A 25,816-nucleotide genomic window follows, 5' to 3' on the forward strand; every position below is an offset into this window, starting at 1 on the left:
ACAGAGAGATGAGAACAGGAGGCCGGGACCACCAAGTACAGGGCAGGGGAGAGATCCACGGGGAGCACACCCAGGGAAGGGGGGAGGCAGAAAGATCCACAGGGACAGAGCCAGGAGAGGCAGACAGTAACCCCCGGGGTCTGCCCCTCCCTTTACGCGTGAGGAGGCTCATCTCCTCCAGCAACAGCCACCAGCAGGAGGGGAGCTCGGGGAGGAGGACCTCGGGAGGACCGGTCAGTTGTGCCAAGTAAGAGCAGGTGCGCCAGGATGGCCAAGCCCCTACTTTCTAGTTTCTTGTCTGAGATTTTCTTTCTCGCTCAGCATCCTGGTACAGAGCTTGCATGAAGCATAGCTCAGCTACAGTTACAGAAAGGAACAGGGATTGTCTACTCCTGAACCAGGATAAAAAGGAGATTTCGGTGCTCTCCAAACTTTGTTGACTGTGCCCTCCTGTGGGTAAGAAATTCTTAAATTGCGTGCCTGTGTGGCAGTCGGTTAGGTGGCCAACACTTGGTTTCAACTCAGGTGGTGATCTCAGGGTCGTGGGATTGAGCCCTGCGTTGGGCTCTGCGCGGAGTCTGCTTGGGTTCTGCTCTCCCTCTGCCCCTCTCTACCCCCCTCCCTGTGCTCTCTCTCTCTCTCAAATAGTCTTTTTTAAAAATCTTAAATAAGTAACTCTGATATATGTATTGATTTATAAATTCCATATTTGCTACTATAGAACTAATCCATTAGGTACATTATAAAACATATAAAATGCAAGATGTTAGGGAATTGGATAGATACATATAACTTCTAGTATTTTCTTCCGGCACCCAGTAAGCGGTCTTATGCCTTGCCCGGTGCCTGGCAAGTGAGACGGGGAAGCTACAGGCAGAGTGTGGAGCCAGCAAGGGAGACTTTCCTCACGTGCTTTTCCTTCCTTATGCTGCGAGTTTTTTCTAAATGGGACAATTCTCTATAAACACACAGAAGCCAAAACGCAGAGAGAGAAGCCGAGAGAGAGGAACAGGGATAGAGGAGAGAGAGAGAGGAAACTGAGAGGTGCATCTAAGGACTGGGACACAGGAGAGAGACAGAGTGAGAATTAGCGTCACAGACGGACCCAGAGGGGAGCTCTCGCTCCCACTCCAAGAAAGTCCTGGGGCCCAGGGGCAGGCCGGGGGCTCCCTGCAGTCTCACCCCAGGAATTATGCTTCCTGTAGTCGCAGAACTCCGCGTTCTTGGGCAGTGGGTAGAAGATGTAGGCACAGCCACACTCCTTGATCATGTTCTCCTGGAAGCAGGAGCGGATACACACCTGGAGGAGGGGGTGACGGGAAAGGGGGTTCAGGCCTGCCCTCCCCCCACACAGCCCAGAAGAGGCAGGGAAGGACAAACAATTCTCTGCCCCTCTTTTCACCTGTAACACACACACGCACACACACACACACCCCTCCAACTTTCGACTGCCCAACAGTGCAGGCCTGAGAGATGGTTGCCATAGAAACAGGCTGGTCTCACCTGCTGTGTATACTTGGAACGATAAAGGTTCTCCACAGGGACGTCACTGCCATTCTTGGTACAGTCACCATAGTTGCCCCCAAGTCTGTCCAGGGCTTCCTGTGAATCCACATGCACAATGAAATCAGAGGTCAGAGGTCAGAGCAAGTGGCCCAGGCCCCTTCCCGAATCCTCTGTCTTCTCTCAGTCAGGGGATTTATATCTCCTACCCTGCCAGCCTCTCCTGTCTGCCTCGCCATTTCGAAATATGCTCCCAGGAGCCCGCAAGGCCCATCCCAGTGCTACTTTCAAGGACACTGGCTCAAGAGCACCGTGGGAACCCGGGCACGGCCTGACCCCTCTCAGCACTCCCATCCAAGGTCCCGCCTCATGTCCCTACCTCTCCAGCCCCTCGCCCCCGATTCTGCTCCTGAAGACCCCCACCTGCCTCAGACCCACCCCACACGAACTCCCTCTACAGTCTTCTGGCTGTCGAGTCACCTCCCCTGCCCTCTCCAACCTGCGGCTCTCTTCCCAGGCCTCCCAGGCAGCACCCTTGCCTTCCTCATGCTGATGGAGGTCTCCACGCCAGGCCGCAAGTTAAAGCCGCCGTCATCCATGAAGGCGGGCTCGTCCTGCCCGTGCACCATTACCCTGGCCCCAGTCACTGTGGACAGCAGCGGGATGAAGTCATTCTGCTCTGTGCGCAGCGTCAGGGACAGACCTGGGGGCGCAGAGGGAGCAGAGTGGGGGAGGTCTTGGAGAATTGTTAGGGGACGGAAACCCCCTCTCCCACCTGCCTAGTCTCTAATGCTCCCAGGGAGGGCCAGGCCAGGAAGACCACCTACACAGAGATCTGGTAACCCCTGAGCTGGATTCGGGGGTGGGCAGGCAGAACTGGGACAGGATTCCTATCACACCTAGAGCGGACTCTGTGGCACCCATGGGGGCAAAGAACAGAGAGGACTCCTTCCAGCATAGAGAAAGGCACATTGCGGGGAGGCCAGAGACACACAGCATCTCTCGACATGAGAACGAGGCGGGCAAATGTGGGTGAGCAGGACCGTGGGAAGCACTGAGGCAGAGGTCAGGGATGGTGGGAATGAGCAGGGGCTCACCATTTTTGATCCCGGGCATAGAAGACATCCAGAGGTTAGAGCTGTTCTTGCCATTGAAAGTGTAGCAGTTCCCATACATCGGGTGGTGAAAGTGAGAGTAATTCCTATCCAGGAGACAAAGAAAGTAGGGTCAAGAAGGAAAGTGTAGGGGGTGAGAGAGAGCAGGACTTCAGTGACCTTTGATTACTGATCACCTACTATGTGCCAGCACACCCTGGGAGCTTTACCCACACTCCCTCAGCCACTCTAACCAATAGCCTGTGAGGGCATCATGCCCACATCACAGAAGAGGAAGCCGGGGCTCAGACAGGTCAAGGAGCTGCCCAAGGTCACACAAACAATGACGACAAACCTGGGACTCAAACACAGGTCCTCTACCTTCTAGCCCAGTCTCCTCCCACCAGGCCACCGGACCTCACTGGCCTTGTGACCTCTTGTGTCACTGTGTTGCATTATGAAGACTTTGGCAGTGTCCCTAGCCTCTCACGCATCTAAATCTTAGTTCCCCATTTGGACTGTGATCTCCTTGAGGACAGGGGTCACATTTCATTCATCTCTGTATCATCTCTGGGTTAACTGCATAGTTCCTGGCACATAGACGATAGAGGACATGGTTAAAAAACAGTGGTCAAGCGAATCGAGTGGAGAACTGGGAGGGAATAGAGTCAGAGGAGACAGTGAGGCTGGTGGTGAGCACAGAGCTAAAAGGAGGAAGGTCAGAACCCAGGGCAGGAATGAGCAGGGTTCTGCTGGGATGGCCTTGAGCAAGTCACGTTCTTGAAGCTTGTTCTCTTCATTTGTCAAATGTGGAGACTGGAACTAGATGATCTGGAATATTCCATTGGCCCAGAGATGTGAAGGATGGGTGCCCATTCTGGGAAGTGCTAGGAAGCCAGCCTTTCCAGAGCAAAGGCTGGATTCAGGGAGGGATGGGAGAAGAGGCTCCAGAAGTGAGCAGAAGCCAGTCCTGAAGGGCCCGTGAGCCCTGCTCAAGGGAGAGAGGGGACAGACAGGTATGATGGGACAGACGCACACCATGAGCTCTATGCAGCAGGTGGAACCAACAGATTAGCTGGGACCACAAGGATGCACCTTAAAAACAAAGCTTAGTAAAAAAAAAAAAGAGAGAGAGATGAAGTGAGACAGCACCACTTATGCACCCATCACGTATACATTTTGCAAACACACCTATAAAGAGACACACATTCAGCACAACAGGAGCACCCATGAGAAGCCATGTAACGTGATGGTGAAAAGCACAGACTCCGGAACTAAACTACCCGCACCTGAACCCTAGCTCTAACGCAGATTAGCTGTGGGACCAACCACGTTCCTCCATCTCTCTGTACTACAGTTTCCCCTTCTGGAAAACAGGGACGATGACAGTACTTCCCTCACAAGGGTGTTGTAAGGATGAAATCACACTTTGAACAGCACTCAGCACTTAGTAAGAGCTACATAAGTTTGCTATTAAGATTATAGGCATTCATTAAGATGGCTAAAGTAAAAAAGATGGTAGCAAGTGAACGATGGGGAGGATTTAGAACCCTCATACACTGCTGCGGAAATGTAAAATGGGATGACGGCTATTCAGAAAATAGTCTGGGGGCGCCTGGGTGGCACAGCGGTTAAGCGGCTGCCTTCGGCTCAGGGCGTGATCCCGGCGTTATGGGATCGAGCCCCACATCAGGCTCCTCCGCTATGAGTCTGCTTCTTCCTCTCCCACTCCCTCTGCTTGTGTTCCCTCTCTCGCTGGCTGTCTTTATCTCTGTCGAATAAATAAATAAAATCTTAAAAAAAAAAAAAGAAAAGAAAATAGTCTGACAATTCCTCAAAATGTTTAACACAGAATTACCCTATGATCCAACAAGTCTACCCCCAGGTATATGCCTCAGAGAAATCAAAACATACATCCCTACAGAAACTTGTATGGGAATGTTCATAACATTATTCATAATAGTCAAGACATGGAAACAGTCCATATGTCTATCAACCAAGGAACAGATAAATAAAATGTGGGCTAGCCATACAATGGAATATTATCCAGCCATAAAGAGAATGAGGTGCTGGGGCACCTGGGTGGCTCAGTCAGTTGAGGGTCCAACTCTTGATTTTGGCTCAGGTCGAGATCTCATGGGTCGTGGGATTGAGCCCCGCGTCAGGTTCCACGCTCAGTAGGGAGTCTGCTTGAAGATTCTCTCTCCCTCTGCCCTGCCCCTCCCCCCTCAAGTAGATAAATAAATCTTTTTTTAAAAGATGGGGGGGTGTGCCTGGGTGGCTCAGTCAGGTAAGCGTCTGACCTTCGGCTCAGGTCATGATCTCAGGGTCCTGGGATCAAGCCCTGTGACAGGCTCCCTGCTCAGTGGGGAGTCTACTTCAGCCTCTCCCTCTGTTTCCCCCCCCAGAACCCCCACTTATGCTCACTCTCACTCTTTCTCTCTCAAATAAATAAATAAAATCTTTAAAAAAATAAGTGAAATTAAAAATAAAAATGAATGAAGTGCTGACACATGCCACAGCATGGACGGGCCTTGAAAACATCATGCTGGGTAGAAGAAACCAGAGACAAAGACCACATAGCGTATGATTCTATGTACACAAAATGCCCACGACAGGCAATCCATTTCGACGGAAAGCAGATTCCTGGTTTCCAGGGCTTGGAGGAGGGGAGGGAATGGGGAGTGACTGCTAGTAGGTGCAGGGTTTCTTTTTAGGGTGAGGAAAACATTCTAAAATTAAATAGTGCTTGCACAATTCTGTGAATATACTAAAAATCACTGAATAGTATACATTAAAGGATGAATCTTATGGTGTGTTGTATCTTGATCAAGCTGTTATTAGAGAAAAGATTACGGAGAGAAGGAGAAAGGGGCTTCAACTCAATTCCGGGGGCCATGCAAGACAGTGGAGGATTTTAAGCAGTACTAACTGAAAGAGTTGCAGAATAAAGAGAGGATTTGGAGTCAGAAAGACAACAGGAGGTGAGGGGATTATAATAAGCCGGGTAAAAAATGACAAGGCTCTGAGCTAAGTGACCTAACCGTCAAGACGGAGATGAACTCTGGACTTTCCATTGATGGGGAGGTAGGAGCACAGGGCTGGCACAGTGAGAGGACCGTTGGGAAGGTGACATTTAGAGACACTCGGTGGCAGCTGAGCTTTCCAGCAGGCAGCTCCTGTCTTCAAACAAACATGAAGACGAGAGAGACAGGAACAAAATCGGGCCCTGGCCAGAGTGTGCGTGCCAGGAGAGGGTGGGGGCAGAACCAGGTGACACCTGTCCCTGCTGCCATTCTGCAGCAACATGGGAAGGAAGGGCCCCTAGAGAGTGGAGATGCTGCCTCAGCCCCTTCCTCAGCCAGGCAGAGACAGTGGGATGGCACCTGAAAACATGAAGATCCAGGAGCGGAAGTAGGAGGGGAAGGGAGGGGGTAGGAGGGGCCAGAGGCTGCCACCTGCCACCCCATCTTTGCAAGGACATTATGACTGGAGTTCTGGCAGAGGGAATGCCTGGCGGGCAGTGTAGGGGAGTGGGAAGGATCCTTAGCTAGGGCTGCCCTGGCGGCCTAGGGCAGGACCCATTCACCTGTTTGAGTTCAAGAGCAATGAGACCCATTTCTCACTGCAGTTTACAAAATGCCCCCACACTTATCTCATGAACTTGGAGATGGGTATAATCAACATCCTCATCGCTTGAATAAAAGTGTCAAAAGACCAAAGATTATATATATTTTCCCATTTGGTGTATCCCAAATTCCTAGAACAGTGACTGGCACACAGCCCAGATAGTAAATAGTATTTGTTGAATGAACATTGAAAGAATCTCATTTCTCCCCTCCATTTTACAAAGAAACAGGCTCTGAAGAGTGATGTGAAATGCCTAGAGTCACCGGGCCAGGAAGCTACAGAGCCAGAGCAGGGCCTCAGTTTCCCTCCCTGATTCAATCCACGCTGTTGCCACCAAACCATTACTGTCCACCTCCTCTGAGAAGATGACCTTCCAGGCACTTTGGAGTTTTGTGCTAGTGACAAAGAGGCCTTAGAAAGATGGAGAAGCATGCTTCCAGCCATTGGAGTCTCAAAGCCAGACCTCAACTCCAGCCTTCCCAGGGCATGCATATTATAAGCTGCCTCACTCGGACCCAGCCCTGCAGGGAGCAAGCAGCACAACCTCTGCAAGACAACCCATGGGACAGAGGTTTGGACCTGGGGTAGGTGCTTCCCCCTCCTCCCTGCACCGAGCATTTCCTGGGCGCTGCCCATATGAGCCTCAGGGCTCGGGGAAGGAGACCCTGTGGGGAGCACAGAGCCAGGCCCGAGGGACTCACGCCTGATTGCAGGAGTCCTGGTTGAAGCGGCAGGCAAAGATGAAGTTGTCCAGCATGTCCTCTCCCGGGGACGGAGAAGTGTCCCGCAGTCTCGAGAGAATGTTGATGTAGTGGAAGCGGTACCACTCCCTCACTGCATCCACCCCTGACGAGTAAGTCTGGTAAAAGCAGTCCGATTTGTTCTGGTTGCACTAGACACAGAGACCACGGAGTGTCAGAGGGCCAGCAGCAGGGGACAGGCTGCAGGACAGGCTGAGGTCAAAGAATGAGTGGTCTGGGGTCCCGAGGACTGACAGAGCAGGGTTGGGGAGCCAGGAGTGGGGAAGAACAGAAGGCCGGCAGAAGCTGAAGCCGGGAGGAGAGGTGGACCAGAAAAGCATGGGCTTAAGGGTGTGGTTGGCCAAGGAGACCAGAGCTGTACACACCTTGTGTCATTTATACCGCCTCTGCAAGAGGGTGGGGCAAGCATTCGTCTCCCCATTTTACCGACGGGAAGACCCAGGAATCAAGAGGTTTGCCCTAGCAACTGAGCTAGGACTAGAACCCAGGTCTCCTGGCTCTATGGTCCCCTCTCCCCAAAGAGGGTTCTCTTCTTTCCTCCATTACTCTCCCACTTCCGCTTATTCTCCCTTTTATTTTTTATTAAAACAATCTTTTTTTAAGTCTCTCTTTTTCCTGTCTCCTTATTCTGTCTTAGGCCGACAGAGCCCTAGTTCCCTACTGGTGGGTCCCAACGGAGTCCACCAGCGGGCACTGACGGATTCAGAAAGCTGCTTTTTCCACGACAGATTTGACTTCCGGCCGCTGGAACGCTCCCACGGAGGCCGGGGCGAGGAGACCCCACAAGCCAGCACATGAAGAGATGTTACTTAGTTATTTAATGTATTTTGCCGGCGGGCCGACGAGGTCCCGCCTCCCGTCGCTAGGCAACAGAGGCAGGGTCCGGAAAGGCCGCCCAGGCCGGGGCGCAGGCGGAACCCGGGGGCCGGGGCGCCGGGGCGGGGCCTTACCAGCTGGAAGCCGATCTTCCAGTCCTTCCTGTCCACTTGGGGGTTGTTGTCCTGCACAATCGAGGAGGCGCTGCGGGCTTGGCGGGCCCCGGAGGGCGGGGCCGGGACCGCCAGGCGCTGCAGGGGGTGCGGCCAGGTCTCCCGGAGGTCGCGACGACCGCGGGGGTGGGCCCCCAGGGTGTTGGAGGAGTTGTATTTGTACAGGTCGTAGAGCGTCTGCTCCGTGATGCGGTCCAGCTCCTCCAGCTCCCCTTTAATTTGCGTGTACCTGGAAGGGGCGATGGGAAGAGGGTCGGACTGGGGGACGGCCTCGCGCGAGTCCCTGGCCCCTGAGGGCCTCAGTTTCCTCGCCCGAAACCTGACCGGTTCATCAGGGGGAAGCCTGCGGGGAATAGCTCTGGTGGCTCCCCGGCTCTCTCGGAGGGCGGGGGACGTGGGGGTGTAGACAAGGTGTTCCGCGGGGGCAGTGGAGGCGACTGTGAGCCCCTGCGGTAACGGCATTTATCACGGCCTGTTTATCAGAAGGGAGAGGCGGGAGGCGCCTGTCTGTGGGGCGCTCTCCTCCCACTCGCCCTGGCCGAGATGGGAACCCGGAACTCGTCTGCCCTTTTCCAAGGCGGGAGAGGGTGTGGCCTCGTCCTGCACCCACACGGTCCCTCGGACCCGCGGCGTGCCGGTCATCTCACCCGGGTCCCCTCAGATCCCCCTAAGTGGCCTTTGGGCCCGTCTGCCACCCGGCACCTTCTAAATTAGGGGTACTGAACTGCACTTCTAGAATTTCCCCAGGAACTTTAAAACTACAGATGCCGCACGGGGGCCCCTCCCCATCAAAGACTCAGTTTTAATGAGTGATGGGTGGGGCCCAAACACCAGAAGTTAAACACTGTCCAGTATAAATCATCACATTCCTTCTCAGTACAGGCCCTAATACCATCTCCATCATGAAAGTCCATAGTAGCAGTGCCTTAGGGCTAGAATCTACCAAAACAAAACAGACACACTTAGAACTAATAAATTCAACATGGTTGTACAAAACCAATGTACAAAAATTAATTGTATTTCTACATCACAGCAACGAAAAGATGGAAAAATGAAACCACAAAACACCACCATATTAAATAACATGGACAACATCAAGTACCAGGAATAAATTTAATGAAAGACAGGCAAGAGCTTTATCCTGAAAATCATGCTGAGAGAACTCAAAAACCAGAACAAATGGAGAGTTACATGAGTTCATGGGTCAGAAATTCTCTGTAGTTGTCTCCCAAATTGGTCTTGAGGTTCAGCACAACCCCTAGCAACACTTCAGCCGACATTTTGAAGAAATTGACCGGCTGATTCCGACGCATATGTGGAAATGGAAAGAATGTAGAGTGGCCAAAACACTTTTGTTAAGTTTATTTACTTATTTTTATGTAATCTCTACACCTAACATGGGGCTCAAACACAGAACCCTGAAATCAAGACTCACATGAACTCTTCTGAGCCAGCCAAGCACCCCTCAAAACTATTTGGGGGGGGGGTGACTGGGTGACTCAATTGGTTAAGTGTCTGCCTTCGGCTCAGGTCATGATCCTGGGGTCCTGGGAGTTGGGCTCCCTGATCAGCAGGGAGTCTGCTTCTCTCTCTGCCCCTTCCCCCCTTGTTGTCTGTCTGTCTCTCTCTGCCCCCCGCAAATAAATAAAATCTTCAAAAAAAATTTTTTTTTGGAAAAGAGCAAAGTTGGAGTACTTAACTCTCCCTGACTTCAAACTCACTGTGAAGCCACGGTCATCAAAACTGTAGTGCTTATATAAGGATAGACAGTAGATTAATGGAACAGAATAAAGCCCAGAAATAAACTCACACATGTACAGTCAACTGAGTTTTGACCAAAACACTAATTCAATTCAATGGAGAAAATAATTTTTTCAAACAGATGGTGCTGGAACAACTGTATGCTGTATTGAGAAGAAGAAAAGGAAACTCAATCTCCACCTCAGTTTATACACAAAAATTAGGTCAGTTTGGATCACAGACCTAAACATAAAATTCAGAACCAGAAAGATTCTAGTAGAAAACATCGAAGATATCTTCATGACCTTGAGGTAGGCAAACATTTTTTGGAATAAAAAATATCTAAGGAAGCAACTGGAGAATCACTGACCTCCACCTCTGAAACTAATAATACACTATATGTTAATTAATTGAATTTAAATAAAATAAAGTAAAATAACAAATACCTTAGGAAGAACTTATCCTGCAATATAAAGACCTCTTACAAATCATCAATAAAAAGGCAAATTGTTTTTAAATGAACCCAAAACAAAAATAAAAGTAAAAACGCACCAAAAGATATACACAAATAGTCACTAAACACATGAAAAAGCGCTCAACATAATTAGTCCTCAGGGAAATGCAAATTAAAACCATAATGACTGATTCACTATGGTATACACCTGAAACTGACAGAATATTGTACAACAAAAAATACAAATTTTTAAAAAGGTAGACTTCTAAAAAAAAAAAAAAAGGAACAAGGTACCATTTAACATCCATTAGAAAGGCTAAACCTAGGGGCGCCTGGGTGGCTCAGTCAGTTAAGCATCTGACTCTTGATTTTAGCTCAGGTCTTGATCTCAGGATCCTGCACTGGAGCCTACTCAGAAAAAGGAGGGGGGAAGGGCAACTGGGTGGCTCAGTCGGTTAAGCGGCTACCTTCCACTGGGGTCATGGTCCCAGGGTTCTGGGATCGAGCCCTCCATCGGGCTCCCTGCTCAGCAAAGAGCCATCTTCTCCCTCTCCCTCTGCCTGCTGCTCTGCCTACTTGTGCTCTCAATCTCTGTCAAATAAATAAATAAAATCTTTTTTTTTAATAAATAAATAAGTAAAGGCTAGACCTAAACGACTGACACCATCAAATGCTGGTGAGAATGGAGAGCAGCTGGAGTTGCAGCTGGTGGGAATCTAAAACGGCACAGTGGAGGGCGGTTTGGAAGCCCTCGACTACCAAAGCTAAACACACGTCTACCTTATGACCCAGCAATTTCACTTCCGGATGTTTTACCCAATTCCACTCCTAGCTATTTATTCAAGCACAATGAAAACATAAAGACTTGTATGTGAATGTTCATAGCGGCTTTATTCATAATAGCTAAAAGACTTGAAAACAACCACATGTCCATCAATACCTCTCAGCAATAAACGGAGGCTGATACAGGCAAAAAGCATTGGAGAATTTCAGAAATATTAAGTTCGGTAAAATCAGTAAGTTAAGCCAGACACATGCAAAAAAAACAAAATTCACATCATGTGATTCCCTCTAAATAAAGTCTGAGAACAAATCAAACTAACTGATGGTGACAGAAGTCAGGGAATGACTGTGGGAGAGGGAGAGGAATGGACTTCGGAGGGCCCCCAGGTAATAGAAATGCTCAGGATCTTGACTGTCAAACCTCAGTGAGGACTTAAGATTTGTGCCTGTTATGGTATATCAATTATACCTCAATTATTTTTTTAAGATTTTATTTATTTGAGAGAGAGAGTGGGCGAGAGAGAAAGAGAGGGAGCAGGGGGAGGGGCAGAGGGAGAGAGAGAAGCAGACTCCCCGCTGAGCGGGAAGCCCACCGTGGGACTCTCTCCTGGGACTTTGGGATCGTGACCTGAGCCCAAGGCAGACACTTAACACACTGAGCCATCCAGGTGCCCAATTATACCTCAATTAAAGAAAAAGTCAAGGGGCACCTGGGTGGCTCAGTCGGTTGAGCATGCGACTCTTGGTTTCGGGTCAGGTCATGATCTCAGGGTGGTGAGATGGAGCCTGCTTAAGATTTTATCTCTCAGGGCGCCTGGGTGGCACAGCGGTTAAGTGTCTGCCTTCGGCTCAGGGCGTGATCCAGGCATTATGGGATCGAGCCCCACATCAGGCTCCTCCGCTGGGAGCCTGCTTCTTCCTCTCCCACTCCCCCTACTTGTGTTCCCTCTCTCTCTGGCTGTCTCTATCTCTGTCAAATAAATAAATAAAATCTTTAAAAAAAAAAAAAAGATTCTCTGTCTCCCTCTTCCTCTGCCTCTCCCCTCACTCACACTTTCTCTTTCTGTCTCTAAGAAAAAAAAAAAAAAAAGAGGAAAGGGGAGGGAAGAGGAGAGGGGAGAGGGGAAGGAAGAGGGGAGGGGTGGGGAAAGGGGAGGGAAGAGGAGAGGGAAGAGGGGAGGGAAAAGAGGAGGGGAGGAGAGGGAGAAGAGGTCAAATACCTGTGTGTTGGGGTTAGTGGGAAAGGGTGGGGCCCAAACAAGATTGCTTTATAAGAACCCCAGGGGCCCTAACCCCAGGGGCCCTAATCTCTAGGCCATATCTTATCTCCTCCACTTGGCTGTTTCTCTCTCCTTCATGAAGTCTAGCTGGCTGGACACCAGGCATCAGCTCCAGCTGCCCTTCATCCCTTCCCAAAACGTAGCTCAGGTCAAAGGTGTGTGCTTGACATTCCCAGAGACTTGCTTGTGATGGGTAATTAAAAGGACGGCAGAAACAGTCTTTACTGAGCACTTACTCTGAGCCAGGCACTGTGCTATTAGAATGCACATTATTTAACGTAATCTTCAGTGTAATTCAGCAACTGTTGGCCACTGTTAGCTAATACTATTGTCATTCCTTTTTACAGGTGAAAAACCTGAGGCAGGTGGCTTGTTCAAGGTCACCCAGCCAGGAACCAGGTCAGAAAGCACTCTATCCATCACACTGTCCTCCACTCTGTCCCTGCAGCTCTGGCTATTTTAGGAGGTTGGCAAGCTCCCAGAAGGAGCACTGGAGCCAGAATTAACTGGACGTGGGTCCTGGTGTTCTGGCCACACACTTCTAGCTGGGTAATGGTGGTAAGTAACTCAACCTTTCTGAATCCAGCCTCAGTTTCCCCACCTGTAAAATGGACATAACACTAGATCTGTGTACCACCTGAAGCTCTCAGGGGGTTAAATAAGAAAATATTCAGTGACACAAAATGAAGAGGTCACTGAATATATCAGGAAGACATGGACGGGAGCCTGAAGCCCAGGTAACTCAGCTGTCTTTCTCCTGGTCACATAGGAAGAATCCGGGTCTGCCACCTTGGCTGGAGTTATTTTCACATCAGCCATCACACCTCTGGCTGAGCGTTCCCTTTCCACACCCCCCCTAAGCTGTCTCAAGTTCCTCTGTGCCCTCTTCTGCCCTGTACACCCCCCTCACCCTCATCATCGACTCATCACCTTCCCTAGCCACACTGCTCGTCCCCACGGAGCCCCAGGCTGTCCCTATGCCAGTTCTCCCCTTGGTGCCCCCCCCCATTCAGCTCCTTTCTGTCTCTTCCAGAGAGGTGACTCATGAAACGCCACCCCCCACCTCCAGGAGAGGCCAGGTTCCATACAAAACACACTCCCTCCCCAAGGTCTGCTTCTCTCCTTTTAGTAGGGGGGGGAGGGGGGCCTTAAGGAAGGGAGCCGCGTTCCTATATCACCCCTTCAGAAAACAAATCTCTCCCTCCCTTTGGTTGACACCTAGAACTAAGAGAAGTGACACTGAGTAAAACCCACTAATGACATCAGATCTTATCCTCCAAGCAGGAGGGTGCTGGCAAGAGGAGAGCAGGGCCGGAGCAGAAGAAAGAATGCAAACCCAGATGGCTCAGATGGTTAGGCGTCTGCCTTCCACTTGGGTCAAAATCTCAGGGTCCTGGGATAGAGCCCTACGTCTGGCTCCCCACTCAGCAGGGAGTCTGTTTCTCCCTCTCCCTCTTCCTGCAGCTCCCCCTCCTTGTGCTCTCTCTGTCTCTCTCTCTCAAATAAATAAATAAAATCTTAAAAAAAAAAAAAAAAAAAAAGAACGCAAACACGGGGCTTCAGGAAGACAGCCCAGCCTTCCAACCTTGACCTCCTACCCAGTCGCGGTCACTACAGCGCTACGTTGAAGGATGGGTACAGCCTCACGCAATTCAGGCAGGCAGGCATTACTATCTCCATTTGACAGCTGAGGAAACTGAGGACCATCCATCAATGGCGCAGCTTCTCCGGGGCCACTCAGCAAGGAAGTCCCAGAGCCAAGATTTGAGCCCACGCCTGTCGACTTCATGGTCCCTGCTTTTCCCACGACTTCTGCCTCCGGGCTCAGAAGCACTACAGGATGGGCAGCAAAATCTCCTTTCCCTGCAGCTGGCCATCTCCCCTCCAGCTCCTCTTCTCTGCTCAGGACAGACTAGCAGGAGCAGGGAGACTGAAAGACTTAGGGGCTAAGCCCGGCTGTGTTCCTGTGTGTATCCCCTTCCTCCCCCTTTCCTGTCGGCGGCCTCCTCTCACACGAGAGCCCTTCTCACTGGGCAGCCTTGGATTTGCCCCGGCCTTCATCCCACCCCGCAGGAGGACCCTAGTAGGGCATTCTCAGCCAGCATTCTGGAAGCCCTAGGCAGGGGTGAGCTCTGGAAACTCACCAGCTTCCTCTCCGGCCAGTGTGCATCTGGGCACCTCCTCCCCGCCCTCCCTCCTCCAGGGACCACCCAGAAACCTTGACTTCCTTTCTTTGGCCCCTTCCTCAGCCCCATGCTCCTCCACATCTCAGCGCGTCCAACCTGCCTCCCAGCGGGCTGCGAACAGCCAGCCCTGATGGAAACGTTCGACACACACACGGCCTCTGGGAGCTCAGCCTTCACCACACCGTGTTCAGGGGCAGGTGCCCTCGAGCAGCCCCTCAGCTGTGAGCTCCCCCGCAGGCACAGTCAGCCCCTTTAGAGTCAGTTCCGAGCTCTCAGATTGCATGTTCAACACAGTCCCCGCTGCAACATTTTAAGAGCAACAGATGTTCACAAACGAATGCTTGTTCCAAGGATGGACAGCTCGGCTGGTGACAGCTCTAGAAACCGTTTCATCCAAGGAACTAAGGAACTAAGTCCTAATCCGCTCTCAGAGCGGATGTCTGAGCCTTGCCCACTGTTGAGATGGTTTGCCTTCTAGCAATTACTTATGCTTTCTGCCTCTGCTTCACCACCTGTAAAATGGGACCATTCATAGTACTTGTGGCATCGGATTGTTACAGGGAGGGATTGAGTTAACGCATGACAAGTCCTGAGAATACCCGGCAGAGGACACGCTGTGCAACTCTTGCTGTTGTTTTCCTATCATTACCGTGGGTGGAGAAGAGCAGGCCACGGAGACACGGGAGCACTGCCTGCCACTTATCCACCATGCAACTCTGTGGGCTTAAAAAAGTAGAGCCTAAGAGCAGATTCCAATCCTGGCCCCTCCGCATAACAGCTGGGTGACCTTTGCAAAACCTGTAGGTTCTCAGAGCCTCTGTTTTCTCATCTGACTCCGCGGGAGAAATCTCCTTCCTTATCTAACAAGCTTGTTAGGAGGCTCAGAATCTGATAGTGCATTTTGCAAGCTGCATCTCGCAGGTGCTGCTGTCCTAGGCACACCTGAACACCGCCTGGTCGGTGGGTGAAGAAGGAGATGTCTTTGGGGTTGCTTCAAAGAGACACAACCAGGAGCAGAGGCTAGAAGTTTTAATCGAGGTCAACTGCAGCTTTACCTAAGGAAGAACGTTTTTGTTGCTGTTTTTTAGAGAGAGAGTGCACAGGTGCAGGGGTAAGGGAGGGCAGAGGGGCAGAGAAGGGGAGAGAGAATCCCAAGCAGGCTCCACGCCCATCACGGCCCGACACAGGGCTTGATCCCAGGACCTGGAGATCGTGACCTGAGCCAAAGGCAGACACTCAACCAACTGAGCCACCCAGGTGCCCCTAAGGAAGAACTTTCTAGGGACAGCTGCTACAGAGTTGGGGAGGGTCCTGACATGAGAAGGAGCCCATCACTGGGGCCAAGGAGGGCAGTTCTAAGCGTCTGGGCTCTGGTCCCTGCCAGGCCTGCCATCGCAGAGCCTGCTTTTGAGAACTTATAGGCTTAGGGATAGAAGGCCCAGCTCAGAGCCCTCCCTCTCCACAGTGTCTCTTTCGGGAATTGCCCCTCTCCTCAGCCACCCCTGTGCCATGCCCCTGCTTTGCCATCTTGGGAAGGGATCCCATGACCTTTGTTGTCTGAGAATCTCAAGCTCTTCCTTAAGTCCAGCCTCAGTCCCTCCTGAGACTAGATGAAAAATATGTTCTTGGGCTCTGTTTTCTGTGCATGTGGATATGACTGGCTCTCTCTCGGGTGAAAAAAGCCCTCTGTTGACCAGAAAGCAAGGGACTGCACTAGCTGATCCTTCACACTGGATCCTTAGCGCTTCCTTGCTTAGTATGGAGGGTCTTGAGCCCTTGCCCCTCTCCCAGAAATTACAAAGCAGCCCAGGACTGCTCTGCCTCTGCTGGCCGTGGACATCCTGCTGCCAGCCGTGGGCATCCCTGCTCTGACTCTGCCTCATTCCTGTTATCTCACCAGCTCTTCTATCCTGTCCACTGGTTTCCATCTCCTCCCTGCCGCTTCCTTGTAGGATTCATTCATCTGGCCCGTCTCCTGCACCTGCCGCCAGCCAGCAGCCATGATTCATGCTTGGGTCACCACCCACCCGGCTGCGTTAACCTGTCCACCCACCCCTGCCTCTCTCCTTGAACAGGAGCCAAGAGCCCTGGATTCCTCTCTCCTGCACTCCTAATGAGTATCCCCCATCTTTTTTTTTTTTTTTAAGAATTTATTTATTTGAAATAGAGAGCAAGGTGGGGAGGGGCAAAGGCAGAGGGAGAAGCAAGCTCCCGGCTGAGCAGGGAGCCCGCCCAGCACTTGATCCCAGGACCCCAAGATTGTGACCTGAGCCGACTGAGCTGCCCAGGCACCTTGAGTACCCCTCATCTTATTCCTGCTCTTCCCCATGGGCCCACCAGCAGCCTGCAACCCTGTGGCGCCTTCGCCCAGCCCCTCCTTAAAGGGCAGAGGGAGAAAGAGCTTTGAAATCAAACACACTTGGTTTGTGACTCAGCCATAACCTGAGATGCACTGGCTGCTAGGTGGGGTGGGTGGGTGGGGGTGGCAGGGTGATTGTTCACCTGTGTGAACTTGGGCAGGTAACTTAACCTCTCTGGGCCTCAGAATCCTCATATAGAACACGGGACTGATACTACTACCTACTTCAGAAGTCTTTTGTGAGAATTAGGTAATTTCATAAAATGTAGACTTACATCTGGCATCCGTTAAGTCCTGTAGAAGTGCTAGCTACTGTTGTTATTTCTTTATTATTTGCTGTGTGACCTTGCTTAAATCATTTCACCTCCATTTCTAAATGAAATAATAATAATTTCTTATCCATGGACTTGCCAAGATTAAATGGGATAATGCTTATAAAGCACCCAGTGCAGGGGGCCTGGGTGGCTTAGTCGGTTAAGCGTCTGCCTTCCGCTCAGGTCATGATCCCAGGGTCCAGGGATGGAGCCCCCACATAGGCAGAGGGCTCCCTGCTCAGCAGGGAGCCTGCCTCTCCCTCTCCTCCCCCCTCATGCTCTCTCACTCTCTGTCTCTCTCTCAAATTAAAAAAAAAAAAAATCTCTAAAACATGAAAAAAAAAGGAAAAAATAAATAAATAAAGCACCCAGAGCAGGGGAGGGCGCGTAGCAAGTGTTCGACATTGTTCCCATGCTAGCGGGCCTTCCGGGACTCCCCACCCATCCTGGGTGCACTCTCTCCGCTAAGCCCTGCGGCCGTCAGGCAAGCAGGAGAGATTCTTTCTGTGTGGACACCCGTCCCCAGCCTGCCATTCTGGTCTCACTCCGTGGTGCTTGCTCCTGGCCTGCCCATGACTCCGGCCCCTGCAAAACCTTAGGTAATATGCAGGCCTCAACAGATGGAGCCCAGCCCTCTCCATCTCCTACCTGTGTCTTCCAAGTACAAATATTTATCGAGAGCCTACTACCCAGCCTGTTTTCCCTCCCACCATCCTGCCTTCCCCACCCTGCTGGCTCAGAGTGGTCCGGGGTCCCAGGCCTCCACCATGGCCCAAGGGGGTGAAGAGGAATAAGTGGGGGAAAGATCAGGCCAGGGAAGCAGCAGAGGGTCAAGAAGAAGAGGAGCAGAAGCCCATGGGCACCAAGGAAGAAAAATGAGGCTGAGTGGGGCGGGGCGGGGTGGGGGGGTGGGGAGCCGGAAATAAGATGTAAAGGGCTGACTACAAACTTCATCTATTCCGTGCCCTGCACCTAAGGTATTAAGAAGAGGGTGAGTTTTGCAGTTCCATCACTATCTCGGTGACCTTGTGACTTGCCTGTCTTTGCCTCAGTTTCCTCCAGTGTAAAATAGGGATAATAGTCCCTGCCTCATGGGGCTGCGGGGGGGTGGGGGGGGGAGTCGGGCCGCTGCAGAGTATTTAGCAGTGGCTGGTGCTCGAAGCAGCTTCTTAAGAAATGGGCCCTTCGCCCGGAGGGCATATGGAGGCCAATCCCTGAAATGGGAGGCAGCGTTTTCTCTGCGGCACAGGACGTCCCAACCCTTATTGGTCCATGACACACCTTAGGACACAATAGAACGCAGGGGGGCCTCCACCCCTAGTATGTGACCAATCTCCATCATCGGTAATCGCATATATACCCAGTGTTTGCTCACACACACACACACACACACTCGTGCAGTCACACCCGCAGGCACTCATAAATCTTACACTCCCTGAAGGCAGACTATGACTCAGTCTTTATTAGACTGATCACACTGTCCTGCTCTTTTGGTTTTTGGGGTGTGTGTGTGTGTGTGTGTGTGTGTTCATCCTGCTGTTATTTGTGCTAGCTGTCTCTTCCATCTGATTCTGTCTTCCGGCCCCCAGAACCTAGCCAAGGGCCTGGCCTTCGGTGAAGACTGCTTGAATGATGGACGGTCCCATTTGCGGGTGCCTAGCACTGTGTGGGGCATGCTCCTGCGGCCCCAAAGGTGCTGCCCGACCCAGTGAATACAAATAAAAAGTATACATAAACATCCAGCCTCACCCTCCTTTCTTCTCCATGGTTACCATCCCCTCTGGCTTCCAGAAGAAAAGCTGGCAAAGGGCAGTGATGAAACCCAGAACTGCAGGACACCCCCGAGCACTTGAAAGTCAGGAGGTGAGCTGTACAGCCTGGCAGGGGTCACCTGGGTCTTGGCGAAACCGCCGGACAGGGGGCTGCTTTCCGGCCTGTCCAGGTCTCCTCTGCTTCTACCCCCAGCCTCAGTGCTCCGGGCCCGCTCCGTTGCTATCCCCCACCTTGCTTTCTCCGAAACGAACTCCCCCTTCTACACCAAGGCCAAGAGACCGGGGGCCAGCCCCTGCCAGCTCCCACCCATCACCCACCACCCACCTCCACAGCACCTGCCACGGCTTCTCCTCTCCATCACCTTCTTCTCTCAAGGTGGAGAAGGCCAGGTTCTTCGCCCTCCTCTTGCTCCGGGGAAGGGATGGGAATGATCGCTACCCAGCCCTTTGGAGTTATCCGCACATCACGACATCAGCACGCCCTCCCACTCGTGGGAGTTAGCAGGGAGGTGAAGGAGAGGGCGCTCTTGCTCCAACAACCGTGCTGTGGATAAGCCGCGGGCGCTCGGAGGGCCCCGGGGGCCAGAGCCTCCAGCCCATCAAGTTGGGGGGGTCCCTATCTTCCCCGAAGGGAGGTGTGCCTCCTACCCCTGGGCCTGCGTGTCCGTCTGTCCCTCTGTCCCACCCTTGCGGGCGCCCGGGCCGCGGCGGAGGGATCCGCGGGCTGGACTGACCTGTAGGGGTTGAGGGTGCAGACGGTGACGGCGGGGAAGACAAGCTTGTCGGAGTCGAGGTTGATGTTGAGGCTGACGGGGTAGCTGAAGTACTCCGCGAACAGCTGGCCGAACTGCCAGTACATCATGCCGAAGGTGCAGAGCCACAGCACGGCCCAGAAGGCCGTCTTCATGCGGTTGTGCTGCGAGCACACCAGGCGGATGGCGCCGTGGATGGTGGTGTTGTTGCAGAAGAACTGGAAGAGGTCTCGGTAGGAGCGGTGGAACTCGATCAGGGCCTCCTCCTCCTCCGTGGGCTGCGGGGCGGCCGCGGGGTCGGGGCCCGGCCCCTGCTCCTCGCGCTGCTCCCCTTTCATGAGCCTTGAAGGGTCACGGAGGGCCGGGGTCGGTGCCGAGCTCTGGGCCCCGGTGTCTCCCCCTCATCACCTGGACCCAGAGTGAGGCTGCTCCTGGCCAGGCCCACATCGCTCCCTGAGCCCCCTCTTCTCCGCCCCTCCCTCCCTCCACCTTCCCGGGAGCCGGCTGACCTGCGGGAGTGGGGGCCAGAAGAGTGCAGCCGGGCTTCCCTGGGAAGCTTCTCTTTGGGGTTCGGTCCCAGCACCTCCCTTTCGGTCTCCTCAGCTGTCAGTCTGCCCTATCTTTAGTCTCCTTCCTGCTCCTTCCACCTCTGTGTCCCAGCTCTGGCTCGCGCGCTCTCTCTCTCTCTCTCTGTCCTTTCTGCTTCTCTTTGGATCTTTTTCTCAGCTCTCTTCTTCCTTGCCTGTCTCCCGTGTGCCAGGCTCTCTGATCCTACCTCTCTTCCTCTCCCTCCCCACCTTGCCCCCTCACAGTCTGGGTGGGCTCTCTGCTGAGTCTCTGGCCCTGGCCTTCGGCTGTGTCCTGACTCCCTCTCTGTCCCAGAGACTGAGGGCCTCCGAGAGGTCTGGACTGCCTCCCGCTCCCAGCTCCCAGGTTGTGGCTGGACTGGGACTGGTTCCTTTCCAGTTGAATCTGGCAGGCGAGCCTCTCCTCCCCCTCACCTGACAGGTGCAGCGGCCCGGCTGGGGAGCCCGCCTGCCGGGCTGGGATGGAAGCGACAGAAGCCTCATTAGCATCTCAATTAAAGGTGAGCAGGGCAGGGGGAGGGGCAAAGGAGGAGTCTGAGCTGAGAGTTCTCCAAACATAGAAGGGCTCCTGAGGGCAGGTGCCCAGGGAGTCCTGGGACTGGAGAATGCGAAAGGCCTCCCCTGAAGAGTAACGGTGGGGGGCTGACAGGTGAGGAGACCAGAGACAGATGGACAGGGGAGGGCCCGAGTTCGTGAACAAGGAGAGGAATCCTAAACACCAAGCCAGGAGAGCCAAGCAAAGAAAGAGAACCAGCCTGGATGAGGAGGACTCAGGTGGGAGAGACCAGGAGAAAGGGAAGGCAGAAAAAGGGAGATTCATGGAGGAGGACAGGATGGAGGGCAGAGCTGGAGGAGAGACAAGGGTGAAGGGGAGGGAGCCAGCCCTGAAGGGACTCTCCCCTCCCTGGCAGGAGATCAAGGGGAAGCAGCCCCAAGGGGGATTCCAGGAGCTAGGTCCCCTCCCTGGGGACTCCTTCCAAAGGCACCCATGGGTCAGCCTCACCCCCAGGTCTCGTAGAAGAAGAAGGGGTATCTGCAAGGTTCCTCCCTGCTCCATAAAGTGGGAACACCTCCTGGCCCCACTGGGCCCTGGAGCACAGAGTGCCCCTCTGCCTCTCCCTCCTGGTCCATCCTCTTCCCTCCTGACTCCTCACTACCTCCCCCTACCTTGTCCAGACCAGGGAGGGGCCCAGGTGAAGCTGAAAGCTGGGCGGGGCCCTGGGACATTCTGTTCTTTTTTACACCATTGGCTGCCAGACCAGGAATGTGTAATGTCCCCTGTGTGGTCACGGGGTTGCAGGAATGCAGTCACCGAGAGTCAACTCAGGAGCCAGGCAGGGCCCTTGGGCGCAGACCTGGAGCCCAGCGCGCGTTAGAGATGCAGGCACTGAGGGGACAGGGAGGGATGTGGGCAGCACTGGGTGTCAGGGAGGAAGCGGGTGGGCACGACCCAAGTCTACACCAGCCCTGGAAGGAAGGAAAAGCTCACTGGTCCAGGCTGTGTTTTTCCTCCAAAATCTCTGCTCCAGACTTAATCCAGCAAGAAGATAAAGAGTGAAATGTAAGCGGTGAGCACACAGAGAGGGAAGGGGCCGGGAGAGGGCCCAGAGAGATAGCGTAAGGAGGCACAGGGGACATAACCACACAGCCCAGGCCCTGAGCCTGACGGCAGGCGGTCTCCACGGTGGACTCCCAGTGGAGGCAGCCCAGAGTATGTTCACTGGCTTCCCCTGTCTCCCTGGACGTGCAGACACAGGCCCCGCGTGAGCTCTGATGGGGGCAGGGAAAGAAGACAGGCATTCAACATAAGATAAGGACTCCCTCCTGGCAGAGATAAGAACTAAGAGCTGAGGGAGTCCCAGGGTGGCAGGGAGAGGCACTCACCCTGAGGAGACTCAGGAAGACGTCCTGGAGAAGGTAACATCTCAGCGGCGTCTTGAGGAACGCGGAGGAGTCTACCAGGCAAATGAGAGGGAAGCGGGGTACTCCAAACTCAGGGGGCAGGTGGCTTCCTCTTGGGGCAGGAGGTCTCTTGTGGCCCCTTCAAGTGAGAGCTGCTGTCAGCCAGGATTCCCAACCTTGTCCCATGGCTTCCCTTGATGCCTGCAAGGGATAGCCCCCTTTAGGAAGGGAAAGGCTGGGTTTGCCTTCATTTTCCAGATGAAGAAACTGACCCCCCACAAAAAGAAGCCGGTTTTCTGAGAGCACAGAACAGAATAGCAGCCAAGTGAAACACAAAATCAGAATTCTTCTCCTTAGGGCATTTGCCATTTATTTCCCGTGATGAACCAGCCACAGACGCATGGGGCATTGGCGCTCCCCCGCACCTGGTTTGGAAAGCTAGGGAGGTTCACAGAGTCCATGGGCTCATCAGCAATCTGGGTCCCCAATTATCTCCCTGGCTCTGGGAAAAGCTCTCTACACTGTCCCCACGTTCCCAGTAGATCCTCCCTTCTCCCTGGAGCCAGGTCCTTGAACAAGGAGCGATCCTGCGGACAAATAGGCTTATGGCACCTGCCTGTTTGATCTGAAAGGGTCACAGAGGCACCTCCCTGTCTTCTGTCTTTGCTAGCTGGTGTCTGAAATCCAACCATGGCTTAAAGCAGCACAGCACATAGTTTTCCTCTCAAGGGCTCCCTGGGAAGAATGGCAAGGCCTGGGCTGGGCTGAGCCGAGCGCATGGTGTCCCTGTAACCGCCGTCTGGGTACCGGGAAGCAGCACATGCTTAGAGAAAGTGTCCTTCTAGATCTGGAATGGGCCAGATCAAGTTTGTTGTTGTGAGAAACGGAAATCTGAGACCTGCACTTCTGTTTCTGTTGTGGCTCCATTTAAAATATTATCGTCGAAAGTGCAGAAGTAATGCCCCAATACATTGTCGTCGCAATGCAACTTTCCAACAATACAGAAATAGACAGAACAACAAAGGCTGCCCTTTGTTCCATTTCCTACCCACCCCCTGGGCCCAAGGAGAACCGTGGTAATCTGTATATCCATCTGGATCTTTTTGTGTGCTTTTATAGACCTACGTGTATTTTTTTTTTAATTTATGCTTTTTTTTTTTTTTTTGTAGATGGGACCATGTCATAGGTATTCTCTGACTCCCATTTTTGCCTTTAAACAATGTGACTTTGAAAAAGGCACTTTACCTCTCTGGCCCCCTGTGCTCTCATCTGAAAAGTGAAATGGCAGGGAAGAGGGAGGGCAAGGCAACCCAGATGGTCCCAAAAGGCCCCTTCCAGTTGACTTAAAGCAAGAGGCAACCAAGGCCTGGAGAAGCGAAGTGACGTGCCCACAGTCACCCAGGAGTTAGGAGGGGGACCAGATGGAGAGTTGAGTCTCTCCTTTTTCCACACTCAGTGCTGCTCCCCCGACTTCCAGAGAAGTGGAGTCTTGCTCTGGGGGCCTTGTTGTCCTTGTTTTGGAAGCTCCCCCAGCCTCTCCCAGAACCAAGCTGTTCCTTCCCTCCCAGCACTAGCCATCCCCTGACCCTGGGCAAAGGCTGCAGGGAGAGAAGTAAAACAGAGGGTCTGCTATGGGACGAGGGTCATGAGTTCAAAGGGTCTTCCGGCCTCTTGCTCTCTGGGGAACAGGACATGATGGAAATAATCACTTTCTCTCCCACACTCCCGGAGAAAGCCTTGTTGAGAATTCTACGGCGGCACTTACCACTGGATACTATTATTATCCCGGCATGCGCGTGTGTGCGTGTGTGTGCACAGATCGCACTTTGAGTTCTCTGAGAGCAGGCCCTAGGCTTATTCGTCTTGGCGGCCGCACTGTGCAGCACTGCTGACCCACTCTGCAGAAGAGAGCAAAATCAGCATCTTTAGACTCCACGTTTATCTTTGGCAGAAGGTGATGTGCTATGAGAAAGCATCTCCATCGAACATCCTGATTTCCTCTGATAACTCATTAATTTGTAATCTATTAATTTATCTAAATTTCCTTCACTGTTTCCATTTCAGCCTCTATCCTTACAGCATAAAAAATGAGTCACTCAATTAAATGCGACTCTTTATTCTCACTACTGAGAGCTAATTAGCATTTCAACACTGGGCTGCCCACTGTGGAAAACAGTAGCGATCCCTTCTGTCTGCACTTATATGGTGTGAATTTCTCCTTAACCTGAAAGGATGAACCAGAAAATTCCTTCTTGCCTCTCCTACTCCAGTCACCTGACAGGAGGCTTAGAAGTTCACCATGAGAAGATTATTCCTTTGGGTCAAGGCAGGATTTCTCTACCTTGGCACAAATGACAATTGGATAATTCTTTGGGATTATTGAAAAGAATAGTCCCCAGTAAAAATTCAAACACCCTGGAGAAGGATGGTCCTCACCCATGACACATCTCTCAGTGTTTCCCAGACCCTTTCTAAGGGCACCAGTTGGCTAAGAGCAGTGTGGGGAAGAGGAAAGAAAGAAAGAGTATCTAAAAGAATCCATTCCCGGGGCACCTGGGTGTCTCAGTCAGTTAAGTGTCTGCCTTCAGCTCAGGTCATGTTCCCTGGGTCCCGGGATCGAGCCCGCATTGGGCTCCCTGCTCAGTGGAGAGCCTACTTCTCCGTCTCCCTCTGCCTGCCACTCCCCCTGCTTGTGCTCTCTCTGTCAAATAAATAAATAAAATCTTTTAAAAAATTTTTTTCTTTTAAAGAATCCATTCCCACCAACCCCCTTTTTGGATTCTTCCTGGACCTCTGGGAGGAAGGATCTCTCAGCATTTCCCGTGGAAGAGGGCCTGGGAGAAGAGCCCCACTCCCAAACATTCTGGGAATCTGTGGGGTACACCGTCCAGGCCCGGTGCTGCCCAAAGGACATCAGTAAAACTTGAAGGAAGCTGGCGAAGAACACAAAGGAAAGAAACAAGACAATGCTCTGCCCGTAAAGAATTTATGGATCCCCACTGTGAGTTTCCTTCAACCCCCTGGAGAAGGTTGGGTAGGCAAAAAAACTATTTATCGATAAGGTTTGTCCATCGTGGTCCTGCTTAGAAACAGGAAAAGCTCTAAGTCTTTCAAGTGGAAGAAATTTAACCCAGGGAATTGGTCCATGGGTGATGAAGGAGATAAGAAGCCAAAGGGGGACAGTGAGACCGTGAGACAGCGAGACAACCCAAAAAGCAGCAAAGCAGGAAGCCGCTACACCTCCAGGGCTGGAAAGCCAGCAGGGTCATGTAGCATTATAGACCCAGAGGCCCCCTGAGCCATTCGGCAGGAAGTAAATAGAGGGGGCTGCCTGAGAGGAGATAGGATTATGAAAGGAGAGAAGGCAGAAGCACAACCAACCACAGGTGAGGTCCGACGTCAGAAAGCAGAGAGACTGGAAGAAAGAGCCTGGCTTCTTTCCTCCTCCCACCTACCTGTCCTCCTCCCACCTGTCTTCCTATTGGCTGAACCTACCCCAAAGCCAGAGGAGAAAGGAATCTGGGAAATGTAGTTCCCAGTAGTGATACAGCACCGAGCAGAGGAAACTAGAGAACAGATCTGCAAGCAAACCAGCAGGTGACTGGCAAAGGAAAAAAAAAAAAAAAAAAAAAAGGAGGCCCAGAGAGGGGAAGTGATGGGACCAGGATTAAAGTCCAGATCTTAAGGCTCTCGTTTAGGACCCAGAGAGT

At 52.4% G+C, this 25,816-nt stretch overlaps 1 protein-coding gene across 5 annotated transcripts in view; it reads right to left on the minus strand.

The window, feature by feature from the left end:
- SCNN1A (sodium channel epithelial 1 subunit alpha) overlaps positions 1-25,816 on the minus strand; it is a 33,109-nt gene that overhangs the window by 6,392 nt on the left and 901 nt on the right. Inside the window, exons 3-11 of one of the 5 annotated variants that reach the window (XM_045781127.2) lie at positions 23,872-24,004; positions 22,089-22,307; positions 19,600-19,959; positions 7,939-8,206; positions 6,929-7,119; positions 2,601-2,704; positions 2,043-2,206; positions 1,504-1,602; positions 1,183-1,300 (exon numbers count right to left, since the gene is read on the minus strand). In XM_045781127.2, coding sequence (XP_045637083.1) covers positions 1,183-1,300; positions 1,504-1,602; positions 2,043-2,206; positions 2,601-2,704; positions 6,929-7,119; positions 7,939-8,206; positions 19,600-19,955 — 1,300 coding nt within the window. In that variant the 5' untranslated portion in view covers positions 19,956-19,959; positions 22,089-22,307; positions 23,872-24,004. The other 4 variants (XM_087855566.1, XM_045781124.2, XM_045781126.2 and 1 more) reach the window with 4 other exon arrangements.

This window comes from Ursus americanus, chromosome 25, assembly GCF_024610735.1.
Source record: "Ursus americanus isolate L20-20 chromosome 25, mUrsAme1.1.p, whole genome shotgun sequence".
Lineage (NCBI taxonomy): Eukaryota > Metazoa > Chordata > Mammalia > Carnivora > Ursidae > Ursus > Ursus americanus.